Raw genomic sequence first — 20,370 nt, forward strand, 5'->3', positions numbered from 1 at the left:
CCTAATTACCTGTATGGCAAAGGAGTTCCTCATCTAATTAAAGGGATGACTGTGGTTCTCACAGTCTTCACTGAGGTTTCACTGTTCCTTGAGTGTCGTCCTAGACAAGGTTCCAAATGTTTCAATGATCTTTTCAGGGATTTAAAAAAAAATATATAGACATTCCTCTGATCTTTCATGGCATTGTAAGGGTTCTTTAAGAAAGTTCTGTTGAACACTGAAGGTGTTCTAAGAATCTTTTAATTGAGGGTTCTCTCATATTTAAGGGGTTTACAGTAATCTTAAGCAAGGTTCTGTTGGTATTTATGGATTTCAAGGGGTTCCTTGGCAAAAATCTAGCAATTATTGAAATGAACAAAGAGAGTGTAGGAGAATTTTGGGGTTAAAACCTTATTTATCCATGTTCAGTAACCAAATTACTGGAAAAGCTGTTGTTTTTGGAGAACCTTTTTTGCTGTATTTTTCATTAACAGAGAAATATCAGTGATTCCAGTTGAACAGAAAAGATTACACATATTTTTTCCTGTACATTCATATATACATATCCATCTCTGTGACCATTCAGACTTTTAAATTCCAAAGATGCTTGCAGCTTATTGTTCCTGAACTCTTTGGCTTTAGTTTGTTTCACTGATGCCAAGTTCTGACATTTTTACCTGATCTCACAGCTGACAGCAGTAACTCAAACCACACGGTTCTCTCGGTTTGGGATTTTGAAGTAGGTCACTTTCCAGGAAACAGCAAGATTGATCTCTGTCCTCGTGTCATCTGAACCTGAAGCTGTTTTTGTTCCACATGGAACAGAAACCCATCAGATAAACAACATAATCAGCCCTGGAATTAAGTCATTTTTAGGGTAAGACCGCTTTGGCCACTGGGCTTTGCAGGCAAAATGTACGACTCAATGATCAAAACAGTTGCTGTAATAACAAGTAATAATTGCATGTATAAAGATAAAACAGTATTAGTACAGTTAGCTGATAATTAGCCCAATCACCCATCGTCAATAATCAATGCACATAATTATTTAACCATTAATCAAATCAGAAACATACAGCAGGCATTGTCACAGTCTTATCAGACTTTAGTAACTACCTTGTGTTTCTGTAGTGTTGACAAAATGTTAAAAAATGTACATATTAGCAGTTTGAATTAAACTTAATCTTGTGTGTCCATAAAAACACATAACTGTAGAAACACAAGATAAAAGCTGTCAAATGTTGACAGTCTTCTTGTCAACAATATAATATAAAATATAAATTTTATTTCTGTACAGAACTTATATTGTGGATTATGTCACCTCAACTGTACCAGTGACTTTTGATGAGCTGAGCTGTTTCAGTGGGAGAAGACTGAGGGAATGAGTGGAGAACTTAAGATTTCTCACTAAAACAAGTGCTGGTTGGTGGGTTAGATACACGCTAAAATTAAACACTGACTCGTAAAACTGTTAATTCACAGTCTATTTTGTGTGTGTGTTGTGTTTTTTTTTTTTTGCTAGTTACCAAAGTAACCACCCAAAAACATAAATACCATGTTTGTCTCTCTTGAAAGGTCGGTGGCTGTGATGTTGGTCTGATACAACCGGCTTCCTCTGCTTCAACACTACGTTTCCCATGGAGCTGTGCACCGACACGCACACTGTTCTACAATGGAGCCACCAGTCAGGTATGGAAACAGGCACACACACACACACACACACACACACACACACAGCAGTCAGAGTCCTGTTCCAGCTCAGATCTCTGCAGTCAGTGTGTAACGTCTGCAGGATGTTTATTGTGGTCACATGAAAAACATTACTGGTTGGCACACACACACACACACACACACACACACACACACACACTCACACTCACACTCACACTCACACACACACACACACACACACACACACACACACACACAGAAAACATAAACAAACCTTATTTTTTGTGGATGGCTCCGGTGATTACTCCTTTAAACTAAATTAGCCGATCCTCACCCCCTCCTGCTCTTTGAGGAGATTAACCCCTGACCCCGGGGCTGAAGGCAGAGCCGGCCAATCAGGAGGAGGCTTCCTGGCTTTTTTAATTGCAGGCTCTGATTGGGTCATTTGAGCTGTCGTCTGGTTTGATTAATAACCGTGGAGTAGGAGAGCAGGAAGAGCGGTGATTACAGTGAGCCCGAAGGCTGCGTCTGGATCTCCGTGTGTGCGTGATATAGGTGAAGTCATGCCTCACAAAGAGAAAGTGTGTGTGTGTGTGTGTGTGTGTGTGTGTGCGTGTTTATCTGTAAAAGGTGAAGTCATGCCTTGATGCGAGGAAACACTGTTTGTGTTTGTGTGTTGTTAAAAAATGTTTCTTTAGCATTTGACCTGTGTGGTTTCTGAGGGTTTTTCAGCTCACTGTTGAGAAGTTTTGAGACTCGGCTGTGAAATATTTTGAGCAGCGATCAGTAGATTCAATCAGAACGAGTCTGTGTGTGTCTGACGGTTTGTCTTTGGTTCCAGTGTGTCTGTCAGTCCTGGAAAGTCTGGAAACGTCTTTGGAAGTTTGTTTTGTTTGAAATCTGAGTTCTGGAATTCATGTAATGTCTGCTGATACATAGACAGAGTGATACACTGATATCTGTTCAGGTTTATTTAACTGATTTCTTACTTCATCATTATTAGTTTTTATGAGGCGTGTCACAGTTTCAGTATTAAATTGAAATGAGCTTTAAGTTTCAGTAATCAAAATAAGGCAGAATTGTCACTTTCAACTCTCAACGCTAAGGATTTCCTACTTACACAGGGCGAGTAAAATGCCATGTCAGGTAAGTAAATCTGGCAACTCACTTACCTGATTGAGCAAGTTGTAAAAAAGAATTTGACAATTGTAATATTTTGATAGTCAATTAAATGTTACATTAATATTTCATGAAAATGTCAAAAATGCTGTTTTCAGCTGCTCAGATGTGGGGATTTCCTGCTTTCCTTCCATTTATTATGTTGAACTAGACCTGCACAAGTAATCACAATATTGTTGAAATTGCAATAATCAATTCGCAGAACGAGAAGCAATTTATTGAAAAAGGAAAATGTATGAGAAAACAGTGTTATTATAAGGTACACCATACCTGCAGAGATGACCTGACCTACAGATGTTCTCCAGATGAAAGAAAACATGTTTGTTTGTTGCACCAAAAAATACCACATCATCATGAGTTTAATATTTTTTTCCCAGTAAAAATGAAAATGGTAATGCAAAAATTATTATTCCCTCTCATTTTATTTATTTATTATTTCAGTCAAAATAATCACAGTATGACTTTTATAAATGCAAAGGTCAGGTATGGTTTGGAACATCTCTAGATTTTATAGATTTTTACATGTTGGAAACCTTCGTTGTTATTTGTTGGACAGTGTTTGTGTATCGTATTGAGTCACTTTACAACTTGACATAAACGGGGTTATTATACTGATTGTTTGACAATAATCAGTCATTGGCATGACATTTGGAATTATTTTAAAAATGAACTAAGTGATGAATTTATTATGAAAAAAGTTGTTTTTTTGTCAATCTGTTAATTGTTTCATTTCTTCTTTAGAGACTTTAAACTTGTTCATGGACAAAAAATGTTTTTAAACCAACTATAAAAGTTTTATATTGAGAAACTCTTCTAAAAGTCTTAAAAATTTTATTTCTTTGTGTGCTGTTTCTTTATCATGCAAACTCTTTTTAATGAGTTAGCAGCTGCTTTTAGTTTTCATACTTTTTTTTTTTATTATTGTAACTTGCATTCAAACACCTCATAAGTCAGATTTGAGTTGTTGAAAGTTGCGTGCTGAAGTCTGTTTTTCCCGAGCAGCCTGACAGCTGATGAGTTTTTTTCTCCCAGCAGAACGTGACTGTATGTTGAAACGAGGCAGATTGCTGCCTTTTGTTTCAGACGAGGTGACTCGAGTGTCTGAGTTTTCAGAGCTCGCTGACAGACCTTCAAACAGAGCCGGCCAGTCTGCAGCTCAAAATCACTCCCATATGTCCCAGAGCAGCCCCGCCCCCCCCCACACCGCCCTGCACGCTGCAGCAGCCCAGCTCTGCTCAGATCAGACCGGCTCAGTTTACACCACAGCCTGAAAACACACTGAGCATGAGGAGGATATGGAGGATTTAAGGCAGAATCCACAGAAAAGTAAAGATATGATGATATTTGTGTGATAAAACAAATTATTTAAAGCTGGTGATAGAAGTTAATGTAGCATGACATTGTCCAGCTCACAATGCTTAGTGTTTAATATGCAGTTAGACAACTCTTAGTTGATTGAAATACTTATGGCTCATAGATTAATGAATATATAGGAAATAAGGAGCCTTATTTCATAGATTATTGCTTAAGGACCAGATGACACTTGTTGCTGTGGATACAAACGCATCATTCGGCTGAACGGAGATAATTTATAAGTCAATATTTTCATGAGGAAAAAAAACTGAGATTTCTGAGATTAAAGTTGTAAATTCAAGAGTAAAAAGTTCAGTTTTCTGAGATTAAAGTCACAAATTTCCAGGGAAAAAAAATGTTTTGGTCATGTCACTCTTCACAAATGTGTGACTTTATAACATTATACAAGTTCTCTCTCTCATAAATTCACTCAGCTTTAATCTCAGAAATTCAGAGTTTTATTCTCAGAATATTGTCGCCCTCTCCATTAATCATTGCTTTTTAAAACCTACAGCAACCTTGATACACATATTTTCACACTGACCAGGTTTGCTCTAGAATAATTAATTCTCCTCACAGAGGTTATAATACATTGAGTGATGCACTTGTACACACTCATGATGTGTGTTTGGTGGATGCAGTGCAGGATGAACAGTGATCGGTGTCAGTAGTTGAAGCAGTGATGAACATGATAAATGAGTCTGTGAGTGTATTGGTGTTATCTTTACTGCTTCTCAGTGAATACTCCCCCTGTGGTGTCTCCCTCCCTCTCTCCCTCTCTCTCTCTCTCTCTCTCTCTCTCTCTCTCTCTCTCTCTCTCTCTCCCTCTGTCCCTGTCCTGTTTAGATTCTGCTGTTTATCAGAACCTCTGCAGACAGCAGCCTTATAAATTCCTCAGACACTCCTCTGACTGCTTTATGAGTCTCTGTGGTCACTGAGCGTTCAGCTTCACTCTCTTCATCTGTTTGAATAGCTGAAGATTAATTTTCTTTCAATTGACGTATCAATAATTTTACTTCATTTTTTCAGCTGTGTTGTTGTGGTCAGTCCGTGAAAACGGTTGTATAATGTCAAGTTTGTGAACATCACCTGAGTGATGTCATCAGGGTAATCTCACTTTAAGGTTGGAGACTACAGTTTAAAACTTGAGGTGCGGAATATGAAAGATGTGGACTTGTACTAGGTCTTATGAAGAGATGCTGGCCACTTGCATTATGGGAAAAGTGTGGATGAATGTATGAGTCAGAATTTGACCCGTACCAGACAATCAAGGTCTGTATATTTTAGCCTCTGCTGCACAGAGTTTAACCATCATTAAAAATCTGTCTCAGGTGTCCTACATGGTCACACAGTCCATGGTCCTAATAGCACACAGTCAGAATGTAACATGCACATTAACAGTTAACTTATTTACTTAATAAATATCTGTTTTTCAAATTCAGTCTGAAAAATCTACAGATAAGTAGTTGAAGTTGAAAAGGGAACCCTGTATCTAGTTTTTTGATTTTGGAGCCAACTGTCCCTTTAAATGTAGCTTTTTTTTCTTTTTTTTTTATGGTGTAAGAGGTCAGACTGAAGTCATAAGTCTCACACTCTCGTAAACACACCCCACTTCCTGTGGTCTCACGTCAGATTCCCTTTTTTGCCGTTTAATCTTGTTAGTCCATCTCTGTCCTCCTCAGCTCTTTCAGTGAACACTGAGCATTTTACCGTGAAACATTTGGAGGTTGAAACCCAGAAAATAAACTTATTTCACCCAGAGTTTTCCTTCACCTTCACCATATATTTCTGTCTATATTTCTGTCTTTCACTTAGTCTCTCATTCTTCTTGCAGCCTTTTTAACTGTTTTTGGTTCATCTACAACTTTCTATTTCTGGTAATACATCTATGTTTATTCTTCTTTATGCGTTTTCTTTTTCTTCTTCTGCGCGCGCACACACACACACGCAGACACACACACACACACACACACACACACACACACACACACACACACACACACACACACAGGACCACCTATATCGTTATGTCGTCCACGCTCTGCTCTGTGGCCTGGCTGTAGTTTCCAAGACGACACGGTGGATGAAACCATCCGGCCTCCCTGCAAGGAGTCCAGTTCTCTGACCAGACCACCCACCCACGCACAAACACACACTAACACACACTCTCACACACACAGGGCCAACACTCTGTCTGCTACACTTAGAGTTATATTTTAGTTTAATGTTTTTCTGTCCTCTAGGGAAAGTTGTCTGAGCTCCAGTCTGTCCAGTTTCCACTCCTTCATACTGGGATCAGACCAGTGCGGCTGCAGCAGCCGAGGCAGAAAATGAGGAGAAAATCCACCAAAAAGCACCAGAAAGAAACGGAACAGGCGCTGGTGAGCTCAGACTCCGATGGTCGATTGATAGTAGATGTTTTTAAAATAATTGACAGCCAAAGAGGGCGGGGCTTAACAGTAAACTTCCTGTCTCTGTGAGAGAGAAGTGTCAGATTGTTCTCACAGTTGTCTGCAGTGAGGAGGCTATCAGTGCTGTGATTTCCTGGAGTGTAAAGAGCGAGAGACTGTGTGTGTGTGTGTGTGTGTGTGTGTGTGTGTGTGTGTGTGTGTGTGTGTGTGTGTTGTGGTGTATTTTCCATTACCTGCTTCCCACATTCCAGCAGCAGTTTGTCAGGAGGGGGAGGGGCTGGTATTGATAAGCAGCAAAGATCAGCTGACAGTTGCTCCAACTGAAGATTTTAAAAACAGAGAGAATTAACAGAAAATCATTCACCACAGACTATTTTAGAATTAAGTCTGCAATTTATTGTTAATCTGTTGATTATTTTCTTGATTAATCAATTAATTAATCCTGTCACAATCTTTGAAAAACAGATTTTCTTTCTGTTGACGAGATTGAAATCCAGCATTCATTCCATCTAATTTAGATGAAACCTTCTGCACATTTATTTGATAGTTTTTATTTCAATTAATTATTTTTATTTATTGTAAAAACTTAAAAGGCTGTATTTATGAGATGAATGAGTAAAATTCTCAAGTTGTTTCACTAATTCAGTCAAAATAAGTTTTAATGGAGAGGAAATTAGAGCTTCTCTACTAAGTCATCCTGAAAAGGCTAACTAGGCTAACCAACTTTTTTAGCTAATGTTAGCCAGAAAACAATGTAATGTTTTAACTTTTTTAGCTATCTTAAGCTATCAGACAATTCAACTTTTGGTTTACTTTGTAGATAATGTTAGTTGGGAAACAAACTGTTTTGCTAACTTTGTAGCTAACATTTTATTAACTAACTTTTTATTATCTTTTTAGTGAACTCTACCTAGCAAGCAATGCTATTTTTCTAACTTTGTAGCTAACCGTGAAACCAGTAAATATTCACATTTAAGACGCTACAATCGGTTCATTTTGACTTTTATCTTTTCTTATAAAATGACCCTAATGAATTAATCATTAGCAAAATAGTTGGCATTTTATTTAATAATTGATTAATCATTGCTGCTCTAATTTTAAGGAGACTTTATTAGGTAGTAGCTGGCAGGATCACCCCAAAATCTATAATCAGGTTTTAAATACACTTTTGGATTGACACTACAGCAATAGATATTTGTAAGAACATAAAGAAGGTAAATTTCTTTCTTTATTTTTTAAGTTTTTGGGACTTTTCCTGGGTTTGTAGCTTTTGAGCAGCTCCAGTTGAGCCAGCAGGTCCAGGTGCACTGCTCAGGTTAACTGCTCATCTCTGTGTCAGTCATGGTAGATCTGGATCATAGATTCATCTTGTTATTTGTCTCAAAAGTGTACCATTAGAGCTGTTTCCAGACCTGCAGCTAGGGGTTCACTTCAGTTTGAGGTGTTCTCAGCACCAGCAGGAGCTAACTGGTTTAACTGGGAGGGTCAGTGTGTCCTCCGGTGTCCGCTGCACTCGTCAGTGTGATTTATGTTCATAATGTTGTTTTTATGGTCTGAGTGTGTTTGTTTTATGACTCAGCTGTGAGACAAAGGCGGTACTGTGGCGGTGATGGATAGACCTGTTTCTATGGCGATTAGAGTGAATAAAATCACCTTCAGGGAACCACATATTGTACCACTTTATTACTTTATGACTCTGTGACCTGACCCAGCGTCTGTCTGTCTGTTTAACAGCATCAGCAGCAACACTGAGAACTTCCTCCTCTCAATAATTGGCTGATATTTTGGTGTGTATATATATTTGTTCTCCCTGTGGATGCTGGGTAATTTGTGTTGCTGTAAGATGCGAAATGAAGAGATGAAGTAAATGTTTGTATCTGCAGCTGCTCAGCAGATCTTCTGTCGGCCTCTAATGAGATTAAACTTCACTGCTGCCCGCTCTCTGTCTCTGTCTCTCACACACACATCAGTCAGCTGAGTGTGTCTGTCTGCAGCTGAAAATACTGCCAGAGTTTGGAGTTCAATCCCAACTAAAAGCCAAAACCTGTGTGATGCTACAAGCTTGTTTGACATCCTCTCTGAATGAGAGTCAGAGCTCAGATATGAATGTAACGCAACAACAGCTACAACAGTCTGCTGTCCATATGTCGGCTCAGAAATCACATCTTGCATTATAATTAGAGCTGCAACAATTAATCAATTAATTGACTAGTTAATATATTAAAGTATTTTTTTAATGAAATTCTCTGATTTCAGCTCCTTCTCTGACAGTAAGCTGATTTTTTTTTTTTTTTTTTTATTGATGAAACGACATTTGAGGACGTCATCACCATGTCACAATTTTCTGATATTTGATGAACAGAACAACTAATTGATTTATCAAAAAAATAATAGTCTTAATTGATAATGAAAATATTTGTTAGTAGCAGCTCTAATCATAATCATCAAGTTTTCATTAATCCAGATGATTGTCTGTACAGCTGCTCTGCCCGTCTAAACACAAAGAATTCAATTCAAAGTGAATCCTGACATAAGTTGATTTAAATATACACAACTACTGCTTCAGCTAAGGATTATATCTTACATCACAGAAATACCCTAACTATTATGATATTATTTTTAGGGCTGCAACTTACGATGATTTTCATCATTGATTAATCTGTTCATTATTTTCTCGATAAATCAATTATTGGTTGGTCTATAAAATGTAAGCAAAAGGTGAAAACATGTTGATCAGTGTTTCCCAAAGTCCAAGATGACATCCTCAAATGTCTTGTTTTGTCCTCAACTCAAATATATAATTTTTTTCCTTTAAAATAAAAACAATTATCAAAAGCGTTGGTGATTAATTTAATAATTGACTATTGCATTAATTGTTGCAGCTCTAATTATTTCAGTCACCCATTTTTGTAGGAGAAACAGCGAAAAAGCAGATTTAGACAAAATTCAAAATGGTGGAAATCGTTCTAGGCGTGGCTTATGTGGATAGATTTTTCTAGATCCAGAGAATCCAGAAGTTTTGTTTCTGAGACTTATGGTTCAAAAGTTGCAGGCCAAAACATAAAGTTCACTCTTACAGCGCCACCATCTGGCCAAATTGCTTCAAATTTGATAATGCACATTCTTGGATCCTCAGCAATACGTCTGCTAAGTGTGAAATCGATCAGGTGAACAGTTCTCAAGATATGTGAAGGACAAACATACAGACAGACAGAGATTTTTTCCTTTATACTGAGATGATTTTAATATTTTGTTTTCCTTGAATTATAAATATAGCAAAGTAAATAAATTAAACATTTCAAGGACTTTATAAGAACCAAAGATCATTTCTACGTCTTGTTTCTTCTCCTTTAAAGAGAATAAATGAAGTCATTAGTCGCCTGTAATCTAAAGGAATAAATCAAGACAGTCAGGGTTGTGGGTTCGATTCCCACTGTGGCCAACAGTTTCCTTCTCCTCTGTTCCCCTGATGATGTTTTAGAAATCGTCCTTTAAATGTTTTGTTCACGGGCAGAAGAAGGAGAAGTGCACTCAAGATGAATTTGTGGATTAAATAAAGGATGTTGATGAAGAAGAGGAGGCAGAAGATGCAGGGAGGAAGAGGCCCGCAGCGCCGTTCACCGTGGCTCAGGGCATTCTGGGTATTCTTATGCTAATCCATCGCCGGGGATGAGGCGCAGAGCAGCCAAGCAAACAATGGCAGTGGAGCCAGAAAGTCTGGCCTGCAGTCTCCCAGGCCCTGAAAGGCATGTCGGGCAGGGCGCCGACACCAACGGGAGGCTGCTGCAGCACCCAGAGGCCCGCCTGCAAGGAGGGGCCCCTGGAGGGGATGAGGAACGGGGCCAAGATGGAGGGAGGAGAAAGGGGAGAGGAGGAGGGAGATGGAAAACTGGAGGAGGGAGAGAGAAAGAAATGAGGAAGCAACAGATGGAAATGAGAATGAGAGAAGAAAGAGGAGGTAAGATGAGGAAAAAAAGAAAGTGAAAGGGGGAGGAGAGAGAGCTGGAGGCAAAGAAAGACCCTGAAGAGGAAATGTGATGTGTTGGAGGGAAAGATGGAGAAGAAAAAAGGAGGACAAATAAAGACTTGTTTACCTTGACTTCTTCTCTTGTGAGATGACAGCGCTGCTTCTTCTGTGGTCTTGAAGATTCTAGATTAATTGATTAATAGTTTGTCAGAAAATAGTGAAAAATGTCCAAGGTGATGTCTTTAAATATATGATATATTAATATGATATAAAACAGAGAAAAGCAGGGAAACGACTGTAGTTCAGGGGCCACTTGCATGGGGTAAGTAAAATGTCATATTAATTTTTCATGCAAAAATGGCCAAAAATGTTGTTTTCAGCCTCTCAGATATGGAGATTTACCATTTTCTCTGTTTATTATCATATTAAATTGAATATTTCTGAGTTTTATACTCACTTAAGAAGATATTTACAGACATCACCTTGGACTGGAATGGAATATTATACTATTTTCTGACATTTTCTAGATGTTGCAGTCCTAGATAAAACATGACCTTTAACTTTAGTCTTTTATTTTTTTGCCCAACAAGGAAAGTGGTAAAAAAAAAGAAATGAACTATTTTTATAATTGATTAATCGTTAAGATAATCTTTCAACCAAAGATGTCAGAAAATGCCATTTTTGGCGTCTCAAATACGAAGATTTCCAACTTTTCTACGTTAATCATCATGATCAGCTTTGGGTATAACAAAAATTCTAGCATCTTTTCAAGTCAAAGCTCAAGTCGTAGGTGTCAGTCCAAGTTGAGTCTAAAGTCATCAGACCTGTGACTGATTGTAGTCCACTGATTCATCAGAGAGATTTGTCACTAGAATTGTCACTTGTTTGACACAGACATCCTGTAAACTGACTGCAAATTGGTTCTTTTTTGTCTGTTTTTTGTCTTCAGTTGTAAAAATTGGCAGACAAATGTCACATCAAGTATGTTGATGGTTGGACAGACGAGAAACATAAGAACAGAACAGAGATTCAAACCCGTTCTCCGTCCCAGCTGTCCTGTTAATATTCTCCACCACCAGTCGAGCACCGATCCCAATCTCCCTCATTACTGCATTTATTTGTAGAGCTCAGGGGCTGTCGGCCTCCCTCTCTCCTCCAATCAGACCTCTGTGTCGTTTATTTAGTCTGCCGCCATTCAGCAGGAAGTGCAGACGCATTAAGGCTTGATTATTGATGTCTGGCCCCTCACGCTGCAGTCCATCTAGAGGGGGAGGAGGAGGTGGGGATGGATTATTAATGCCTGTACCCCCTCCCCAGTGAGGTGTTGTGTCATTTTACAGCATGTTAACAGTTCTTTGAGGAGTGAGTAAATCAGACATGAGCCCAAGGAGCTGTCCAAAACAAGCTCTCCAACAGTTTAATATCATAAAACCTTTTCCCAACAAACGCACACAGCCTTTTCAAAAGTTAGTATTGTCTTCAGTCATGTTTGAATCGTTCTGCCATCAGTTTGAGTCACACTTGGCGGTCGGTGTTGCGCTCAGGGATGTTAGGAATCTCATGTTCTGAGGTTCATCATAGTAACAGAACCTCAGTGGGACTTGGGGAGTTGCTGCTGACCTTCAGTGGTTTTAACTGAAATGCAGAAGTGTACTTCAGACTGGAAACATTCAACCAAAGAGGGCAAAGACAGACTGTTCAGACTGGTACTAATCTTCTTTTGAAGGGCAACTCACTCCAGTGGTGTATGGCTGACATTAAAACATCTGTATGGCCAGTGTGTGATGCCCTTAATGTCTTTGTGTCTGGATGTTGTCCACACCAGAAGACGTCCTTTTGCCTGGATCCCTCTGCCTCCCCAGTCTCTTCATCAGCTCTGTGTTTGTAGTCTAAATATCATGACTCGTATGAATGTGGGTAACGGAGTCCTGTCTGTCTTAGGTCTTCTGGTCTAAGCGATCGCTATGAAAGCTTCTTTGGACAACTATTGTTTAGTAATCTGTACCACACCAGTCTGATGATAGTCCTTGTGGGAACTGAACCTGTAACCTGTGCAGTATTGCTGTCTCGCTTTGCACTAAACTGACTGAAACAAATCCATCAGAGAGGAGACTAATCCTCTAATAATAAAAAGTAATCAGAGTACAAGTCGGAGCATTTCCTTTATTAAACGGCTCCTGTAGACTGCAGCAGTAGCCACCAGTCAAGGCAGCCTAATATCATTTTACATAATAGTTTTTATAGCCGGCTACCTCTCTGGCCAAATGAAAAGTTATTATACCCAGAAGCATCAAGCTTCCATAAAAGCCTGTAAAGAGCTCTCTTTCTTCTACGAGTCTTAACCTACTGCTTGGGTTTCTATCCCACCAAAATTTCCCAGCATCCCCAGAGCGGTGTGACCTCAAATTCCTTCCCTTGGGGGGGGCTGGCCATGGCTCAGTGGTTCCCTATAAGGGCGGTTTATTCTGTACAGGTGGGACCGCTAACAATACGTCCTTTCATTCCCGTCACGCTGAATGTTCCTCCTCCAAGACTCTGATGTCACGTCCAGCTCGCCAGAGCAGCTACGCTACATTAACCGCTGTTAACTGAGGAGACGGCCGGAGGAGGAGGAGGAGGAGGAGGAGGAGGAAGAGGAGGGACACGGGATGGGACAGGACAGGACCAGTGCGTACATGGACTGTCTCTAAAGGGAGGGGACACAGGTTTCAATCCCACAGAAGTCAGAACAAACATGAGAGCAGAGAGCAACTTAAGTTACCTTTTATTTTCCCCTATTTTAACTTTTATATAAGTGCTGAAATTATTATGAATTATTGATTGATTATTTGATAGTTATTTATCCAGTAAAAAGCTAAATTACTGTCTGGTTTCAGCTGACATTTTTCACTATTTTCTGACATTTTAAAACAACCCTTACTGGTTGCATATCTTCTTTTTTAATCTTCTTTTTAAGTGTTACATCGTTTTTAGAAAGGTAAATTAAAACAATTGTAATAAGTCCAGGTGATCATATTTGATCAAACAGAACGCACGTCACCATTACGGCACCATCTTTTTGAATTTAGCGGAAATTAAAACGAAATGCAGATGAAGATCCCAAAGAGACTCAAAAGATGCGACTGCTCAGAGTCAAACAGAGAGAAAGTATTTGCTGCATGCCAATAAAAGTAAAAATATGTGATGGTGGGAGTGTCCAGGTGGCCTGGGGGTCTGAGATCCTGTCCATGTAATCACAGTGCTGGTTCCTCCCCCTCCCCCTTCCCATGCCTGGTTTGAGTCTGGTCAAGGAGCTTTGTTGCATTTCTTCCCTCATTTCTCTGTCTGTCTCTTCATTTCCTGTCAACTCTCTGCTGTCTGCTGGAACAAACACCTGGTTAAATATGAAGGGAAAAGTTTGTGTTGTGCAATAAAATGTCTCCTGCTGTGACTGATATCTGATTCTATGTGGATCAGTGTCAGTCAACAGTCATTTTCATGGAAATGTAGTGGAGGAAAAAGTACAATATTTGGCTCTCAGATGTGGTGTAGTACAAGAGGAATGTAGCTTAAAACACACATTTTGTCTTAAACAAATATTTCACCTCCTACAATTTAAAAATTGCAGAAAGCCATGAATGAATCCCTCAAAATCCACATCAGTAGAACCTTTGAGGTCATTTTAACACTCCTGATGACACCTGATTATTTGGCGATGTGCAGCTTCACCTGCCGTGAACGTTGCACACGAGTCTGCAGGAATGAAACACTGATATCAACATGAAAAAAACGTCTGTATCATTCTCTGTTTCTTCTTCCGCGGGATGAAGGGGTTTGTTGTTTGACTGAGAAGCAGACGAAGGATCAGAGACAAGTTAAAACACGACTCTACTGAGGAGGAGGAGGAGTGAAAGTTACCTGACACCCAGAGGGTTTGAAGAATCTCGCTCTGTTTTCCTCCTGGATTTTATCTCTGGACTGGACATTTTATTTCTCTGTAATAGTTTGTTTACTAAAGATTCTCCACTGTGACTTTGTGTGTTTTCAGCCATTGTCCACGTCAGTCACCACTTGTGTGTGAGTGTGTGTGCACTGATCCGACTGTGTTTTCAGAGGGAAGTGGATGTGTCGGGTGATTTAAGAAGGGTGTGTGTGTGGGGGCAGCTTCCTGTCTTGGGGGCTCACAACAGACAGTCCTTCCTGAACCTGCCTCGTCTTGCCTCCGTCCCACTGTCTGATCATCTGAATGTGTCTTTGTGTGTCTTTGTGTGTGTGTGTGTGTGTGTGTGTGTGTGTTATCTCACTGAGCTGCTCCTGTTGTTGTTGTCGTCTGCGTCTAAATGGACCAAAGAGCCACAAACAAACTTCAGGTTTTGTTGTGGCAGCGAGGTGAAGAGATTTCCACTTTCTGTTATCGACACAGTGACGCCGACACACAGACGAGTCGGTGTGTGTGTGTGTGTGTGTGTGTGTGTGTGTGTGTGTGTGTGTGTGTGTGTGTGTGTGTGTGTGTGTGTGTGTGTGTGTGTGTGTGTGTGTGTGTTTCCCTCTCTCACATACAGTATCACAACACATACACACTCTAATCCTCTGTTTCATCCCCTCTGTCTCTCATGCACATTCCTTATCTGTGCACCTGTGATTTAAAAAAGGACAAACTTACCCTCTTTAGTAAAACTCGAACTTAAAATGAACCCATCCATTTTTAATGAGGCAGAGCTGCATCAATTAATTGCTAAAAATAATTTGTAATTAATAATTAACATTTTTCACAATTTTACAGACCAAACCACTAATCAATTAGTAATCGATTAATCAAGAAAGTAATTGACAGAGTGATTGATGATGAAAATGGCATTTGTTGGTGTTTGTACCAGACAATCATGTTTTCTTAGTTTCATTTTTGATAAAAATTGCAATTAATTGGTCTTAATCTGTTTCCAGCTTCTTAAATGTGAAGTTTTTGTTTTTCTTCATCACTTCTTACAGTAAATGTCTTTGAGTTTTGAAGACTTCACTTTGCTCTGATGAACATTTTTTTTACTTTCTCTTTTAAATTTTTAGAATAAACAATCAATTAATCGTGAATGGGGGCTGCAACTAATCATTGATTAAACTGTGGATTATTTTCTCAATTAATCAATAAGTTGTTTGGTCCATAAAATGTCAGAAAATCATTCAGTGTAATAACATTATCAGTAAATAAATTGTGCCCAATTTGAACTGTTTAGAGAGTTTTCTTACAGTTAGACTAGTTGACTAGTCTAAATTAAGACGGTAAAACTAGTGGGCAGAAACGTTCCCTTGTTTTAATAGAACACTGGTGCCTGAGTGATGTCCACTGCTTTTGTAGAGTTGAGTAGTAAACAACTCTCTGCTTCTGTCCCGGCATTAAAACGAGCACAATTGGCTCTTGTCACGTCGTCTCAGAGGACATTTGTTTTAAGTCGAGCTTTTCGCAGCTCTCCTCTGTAGTGTTGCAGAGCTCCTTTTTAAATCTTAGCACCATTCACATTCGCAATAAATAGCAGCCTATCGCTGTCCCAGCTTTGAGTCTGTGTGTGTGGACAGTTGTCAAAGAGACAAAGACTGCGGTTTGTGAGGACAGGACAGTCCAAACTGGGAGAAAACAGTTTGTGATGCCACAAAATACCTTCAGTCCTCAGAGGTACAAACAGTTCTTTGATGCAGTCAGGACCAAATGTCCTCACTGTGATGGTTTAAATCCTGACATTTGTCCTCACTCTGGTAGCAGTACCGGCCCACACACACTCTTCATGCACACGCTCTTCTCGCACACACTCTTCTCACACACACACACACACACTCTCCCATACATCCACTCATTCTCTAACTTGGCACTGTTTCACACACACTTTTCCTGTCTCACATCAACTGTGCTCCCACTCATTCACTTGCAATAATACACACATGCATACACACCTACTCATATACACTGTCCCATCCTCTGTCTGTGTGTGTGTGTGTGTGTTTGTGTGTGTGTGTGTGTGTGTGTGTGTGTGTGTGTGTGTGTGTGTGTGTGTGTGTGTGTGTGTGTGTGTGTGTGTGTGTGTGTGTGTGTCTTTGTTCTCTGCCTCCTCAGCCAGAGATGTGTGAAAAGTGGGTCACAGGTCGGACCTCTTTGTCCCCCCTGGGCAAATGAAAAGTGACAGACACTGGCCGTGCATTACCACTAATTCACTCACACACTCATACACACACGCACACTGAAACACACACACACACCCCTCCGCCCCTCTCTCGGCGCCCACTAATTGCGACATGCCGTTATTAGCGCTGCGCAGGGCCAGTGCCTGTAATTGCAGAACATCCCTGGACAAATAATTTGGTAGTTAGTTGGACTGTCGGAGGCCAGCGCCGGGCCGGCCGGGGTCACCGGGTCACTGTTCTCTGAAGACCGGGGGGTGGGGGGCAGAGGACAGCTGGAGACAAACCAAACCAAAACGAACCAAACCAACTGTCCTCCTCTGTTCTCCTTCACTTTGGTCTTATTAGAGCTGCCCTCTGAAAAGTTGATGATGTTGAGTTCTGTGCAGAACACTGCAAAATGCAAAATGTGTATGCGCCGAGACAGATCTTTGACGTCTGTCTATGTGAGACTACAATCCTCTGCTGGTCCAGAGAGCTTTCAGCTGCAGGACAGACAGCTATTTAACTGTCTCTGACTGTGGAAATCGGATGTTTTCACCTCACAGATGATGAAGAGACATTCAAACAAGAGTCAAGTACTGTCAGAGCTATCTAGGGCTGCAAAATGAATCTAAACTTTATCAAAAATGCACAATGGCTTTCTGTGGTTTTCAAATCACAGGAGGTACAATATTTGTTAAAAGCAAAAATGTGTGATGAATGTGGTGAGGCAGAGATGTCCTACACATCAGATTCTACAGACTCAAAAAAAGCATCTTCACCATAATCATTTTAACATGTTTTTCAATCAAAATAAGAATAATGATGTAAAAATAAGTATTAACATTAATCATATCACAATATCAGTCAAAATAATTGCAATTAGATATTTTTGCAGAATTATTCACTCTAGTCGCAAGTAAGCCTCAAGTCTTAAACTTTTAGTTTAGAGTTGGTTCGAAATATTACCAAAATCCTAGTATGGCCAAGTTCAGTATCTCAAGATGTAAGAAAACATGTTTGTGTGGTTCAGACTCCCAACAAATGCCAGATGGAGAGACTTTACGAATGAACCTGTGGAAACGAAATGCATCCTGAGCAGCAGCCTCTGATCTCAGACATTCACACACACAACCAGATAGTGTTTGAGGAGTTTTTGTGGATTTATTGTCTGTTTCAGATTGAGATTCAAGCTGCGTGACCAGAAGTTTCTGTCTAAAAGCAGCAGAACTGAATCTTAATGAGTCCCAGCAGCTTCTGACTGAGCTTCAGGACAAATGAGATTTATTAGAAAAGAACTGATTTAAGGAATTTATTGTTTATTGGATCCTCATTGGTTGTTAACTCAGCAACAGCTACATTTCCATGTGATGAAATGAAGTGTGATATAGAGCTGCAACTACTGATTATTTTTAGTGTTGATTAATCTGTTGATCATTTTCTTGATTAATTAAAGTCAAAATCTTGTCAGTTGAACATTTTTCCAGTGCACTGGAAAGAGAAAAGACGACCAAACAAGACGTAACAAGACAAAAAATGTCTTAATCTGTTTGTTTTTCTTCTTCAGGGTTTTGGACCCAAAGATCCAGTGAGACAGAAGAGGACCTGATATTGTGATATCCTCCAGACCTGAACCCCATCCTGTCATCTCCTCCCTCCACCCTCCTGCTGTCCTCCAGCTGACCATCCTCCTCTATCATCCTCCTCCTCCTCCCCTCTCCCCCCAACTACTTGCTGTGGAGTAAAAGACTGTTATCAGCGTCTCCTCTCCAACCAGCTGACCAGAAGCCTCCAATCAGAGAGCCCGGCCCAGTCTGGGCCCAGTTCAGCTCCAGTCTCGGTCCAGTCAGTCCTGCTGCAGGATGGCAGGTCTGCCGCTGTGTTTGGCTGTGATGGCTGCCGCTCTGCTGCTGACCCTCAGGACTGACGGTAAGACTTTAAAATCTGTCTCTCTGCTCTGCTCCTTCACAGCTGATCCAGACAAACGATAGAAATCTGATCCACAGAAACCCTCAGAGGCAGCTTATGGTTCACATCAACACTGAACATACACACATCAGGCTTCAGGACCAGACGGGGTTTAAATCAGGTTCATCTTTTTAAAGGTTTGTGTGAATTACAAACAGAAGTGTAGGGATTTGCAGTATGCAGGTGGGCTCCACCTGTTTGGACCTATTTTTTAATTGACAAGATTGTGACAGGATCAATTAATTGGCTTCTGTTGAGTTGAAGATAATTAATAAATAAATATTAAGTAAACTTGTAAACTGGAAACAGCCGTCAGTGTTCATTTCTCTCATTTATTCATTTCATTTTCCTTTAAAGACGTTTTTGCAGCTGAGTTACTCATTAAGCCCTCAGTTTGTTTTCAGTGAGATAAGCAGCAGGACGATCAGTCCGGCATTAACATAAAGAGTCATTAAGCCCCTCCTGTGTAATCACACCCCCTCCCTGTGCACACAGATCACTATCAGGAGTCTTTTGTTGGAGCTGTGATTAAGTGTCAATTGGCTGATAATGGACAGACTTTAGGAATGAACCTGTGGAAACAAGAAGAAAACACATCCAGGACGGAGCTTTGTTCAGACTCAGCTTTATTTACCCCCCTCCAGCACACACAGGACCAGTTAGTGTTGGAGGAGTTTTTGTGGATTTATTGTCTGTTTCAGATTGAGTTTCAAGCTGCGTGACCAGAAGTTTCTGTCTAAAAGCAGCAGAACTGAATCTTAATGAGTCCCAGCAGCTTCTGACTGAGCTTCAGGACAAATGAGATTTATTAAAAAAGAAATGATTTAAGGAATTTATTGTTTACTTAGATCCTTATTGGTTGTTACCATGGCAACAGATGCTCTTCTTGGAGTCCATGTGATGAAATGAAGTGTGATCCAGAGCTGCAACTAAGGATTATTTTCAGTGTTGGTTAACCTGTTGAACATTTTCTTGATTAATTGAAGTCATAATTTTTCAAGTGTGCTGAAAAGAGAAAAATCAACCAAACAAGATGTAACAAGACAACAAAACAGTGTAACAACACAAGAAAGGTGTAACAAGACGAAAAAAACAAAAAGGACATAAGACAAAAAAGACGTAACAAGGAAGAAAATGTGTAAAAAGTAGTACAACAACATGTAACAATGGAAAAAATGAAAAACCACATAAAAGATGTAACGAGACGTTACCTAAGTGTCCACAGAGAAAAGTAGGGCTGAATGATTCTGAAAAAATAAATAATTATTGTTATTTTGATTGTGATATTATGGTGTGATTTTTGCAGGGATCTGTACTAAACAAAGATGTTTTCTTAAGTCTGTAAAAAATATGATGTGTAGGTCAGGAAGTTTCTGCGGCATGACAGTATTTAATTTAAAATGGTACTTTGACAAACATTTGAAAATGACTGTAGGCCCTACAGTGATTTCAATAAAACTTTGATGGATTATTCACCCTCAGAGAGAAGCAATATAATCTCTTACACAACTTATATACAGTAACTTGTATACAACCTATACATACATATACAGCTTGGTCTTGGTTGATTAATAAACACAAACTAGAGATGCTGAAGATTTTGCTCTATTTTAATCTCATCAATTTTATTTCTTTGTTTTGACTTTGTAATCTATTTTATCTTGTTTATTGGTCTTTTATTTAGCTCAGTTTCTTCTTACTCATTTTATCCAG

At 39.7% G+C, this 20,370-nt stretch overlaps 1 protein-coding gene across 4 annotated transcripts in view; it reads left to right on the forward strand.

Moving 5' to 3' along the window:
* Positions 1–20,370, forward strand: part of LOC146314992 (bone morphogenetic protein receptor type-1A-like) — a 60,091-nt gene that overhangs the window by 23,730 nt on the left and 15,991 nt on the right. For 3 of the 4 annotated variants that reach the window (XM_084735424.1, XM_084735427.1, XM_084735428.1), the window contains exons 2-3: positions 1,555–1,668; positions 18,257–18,618. In XM_084735424.1, coding sequence (XP_084591550.1) covers positions 18,552–18,618 — 67 coding nt within the window. In that variant the 5' untranslated portion in view covers positions 1,555–1,668; positions 18,257–18,551. Of the gene's footprint in view, positions 1–1,554; positions 1,669–6,425; positions 6,564–18,256; positions 18,619–20,370 lie in introns of all 4 variants that reach the window. The other variant, XM_084735425.1, reaches the window with a different exon arrangement.

The sequence above is a fragment of the Lutjanus erythropterus genome, chromosome 14 (assembly GCF_056507025.1).
Source record: "Lutjanus erythropterus isolate fLutEry1 chromosome 14, fLutEry1.hap2, whole genome shotgun sequence".
NCBI classification, from domain to species: domain Eukaryota; kingdom Metazoa; phylum Chordata; class Actinopteri; order Lutjaniformes; family Lutjanidae; genus Lutjanus; species Lutjanus erythropterus.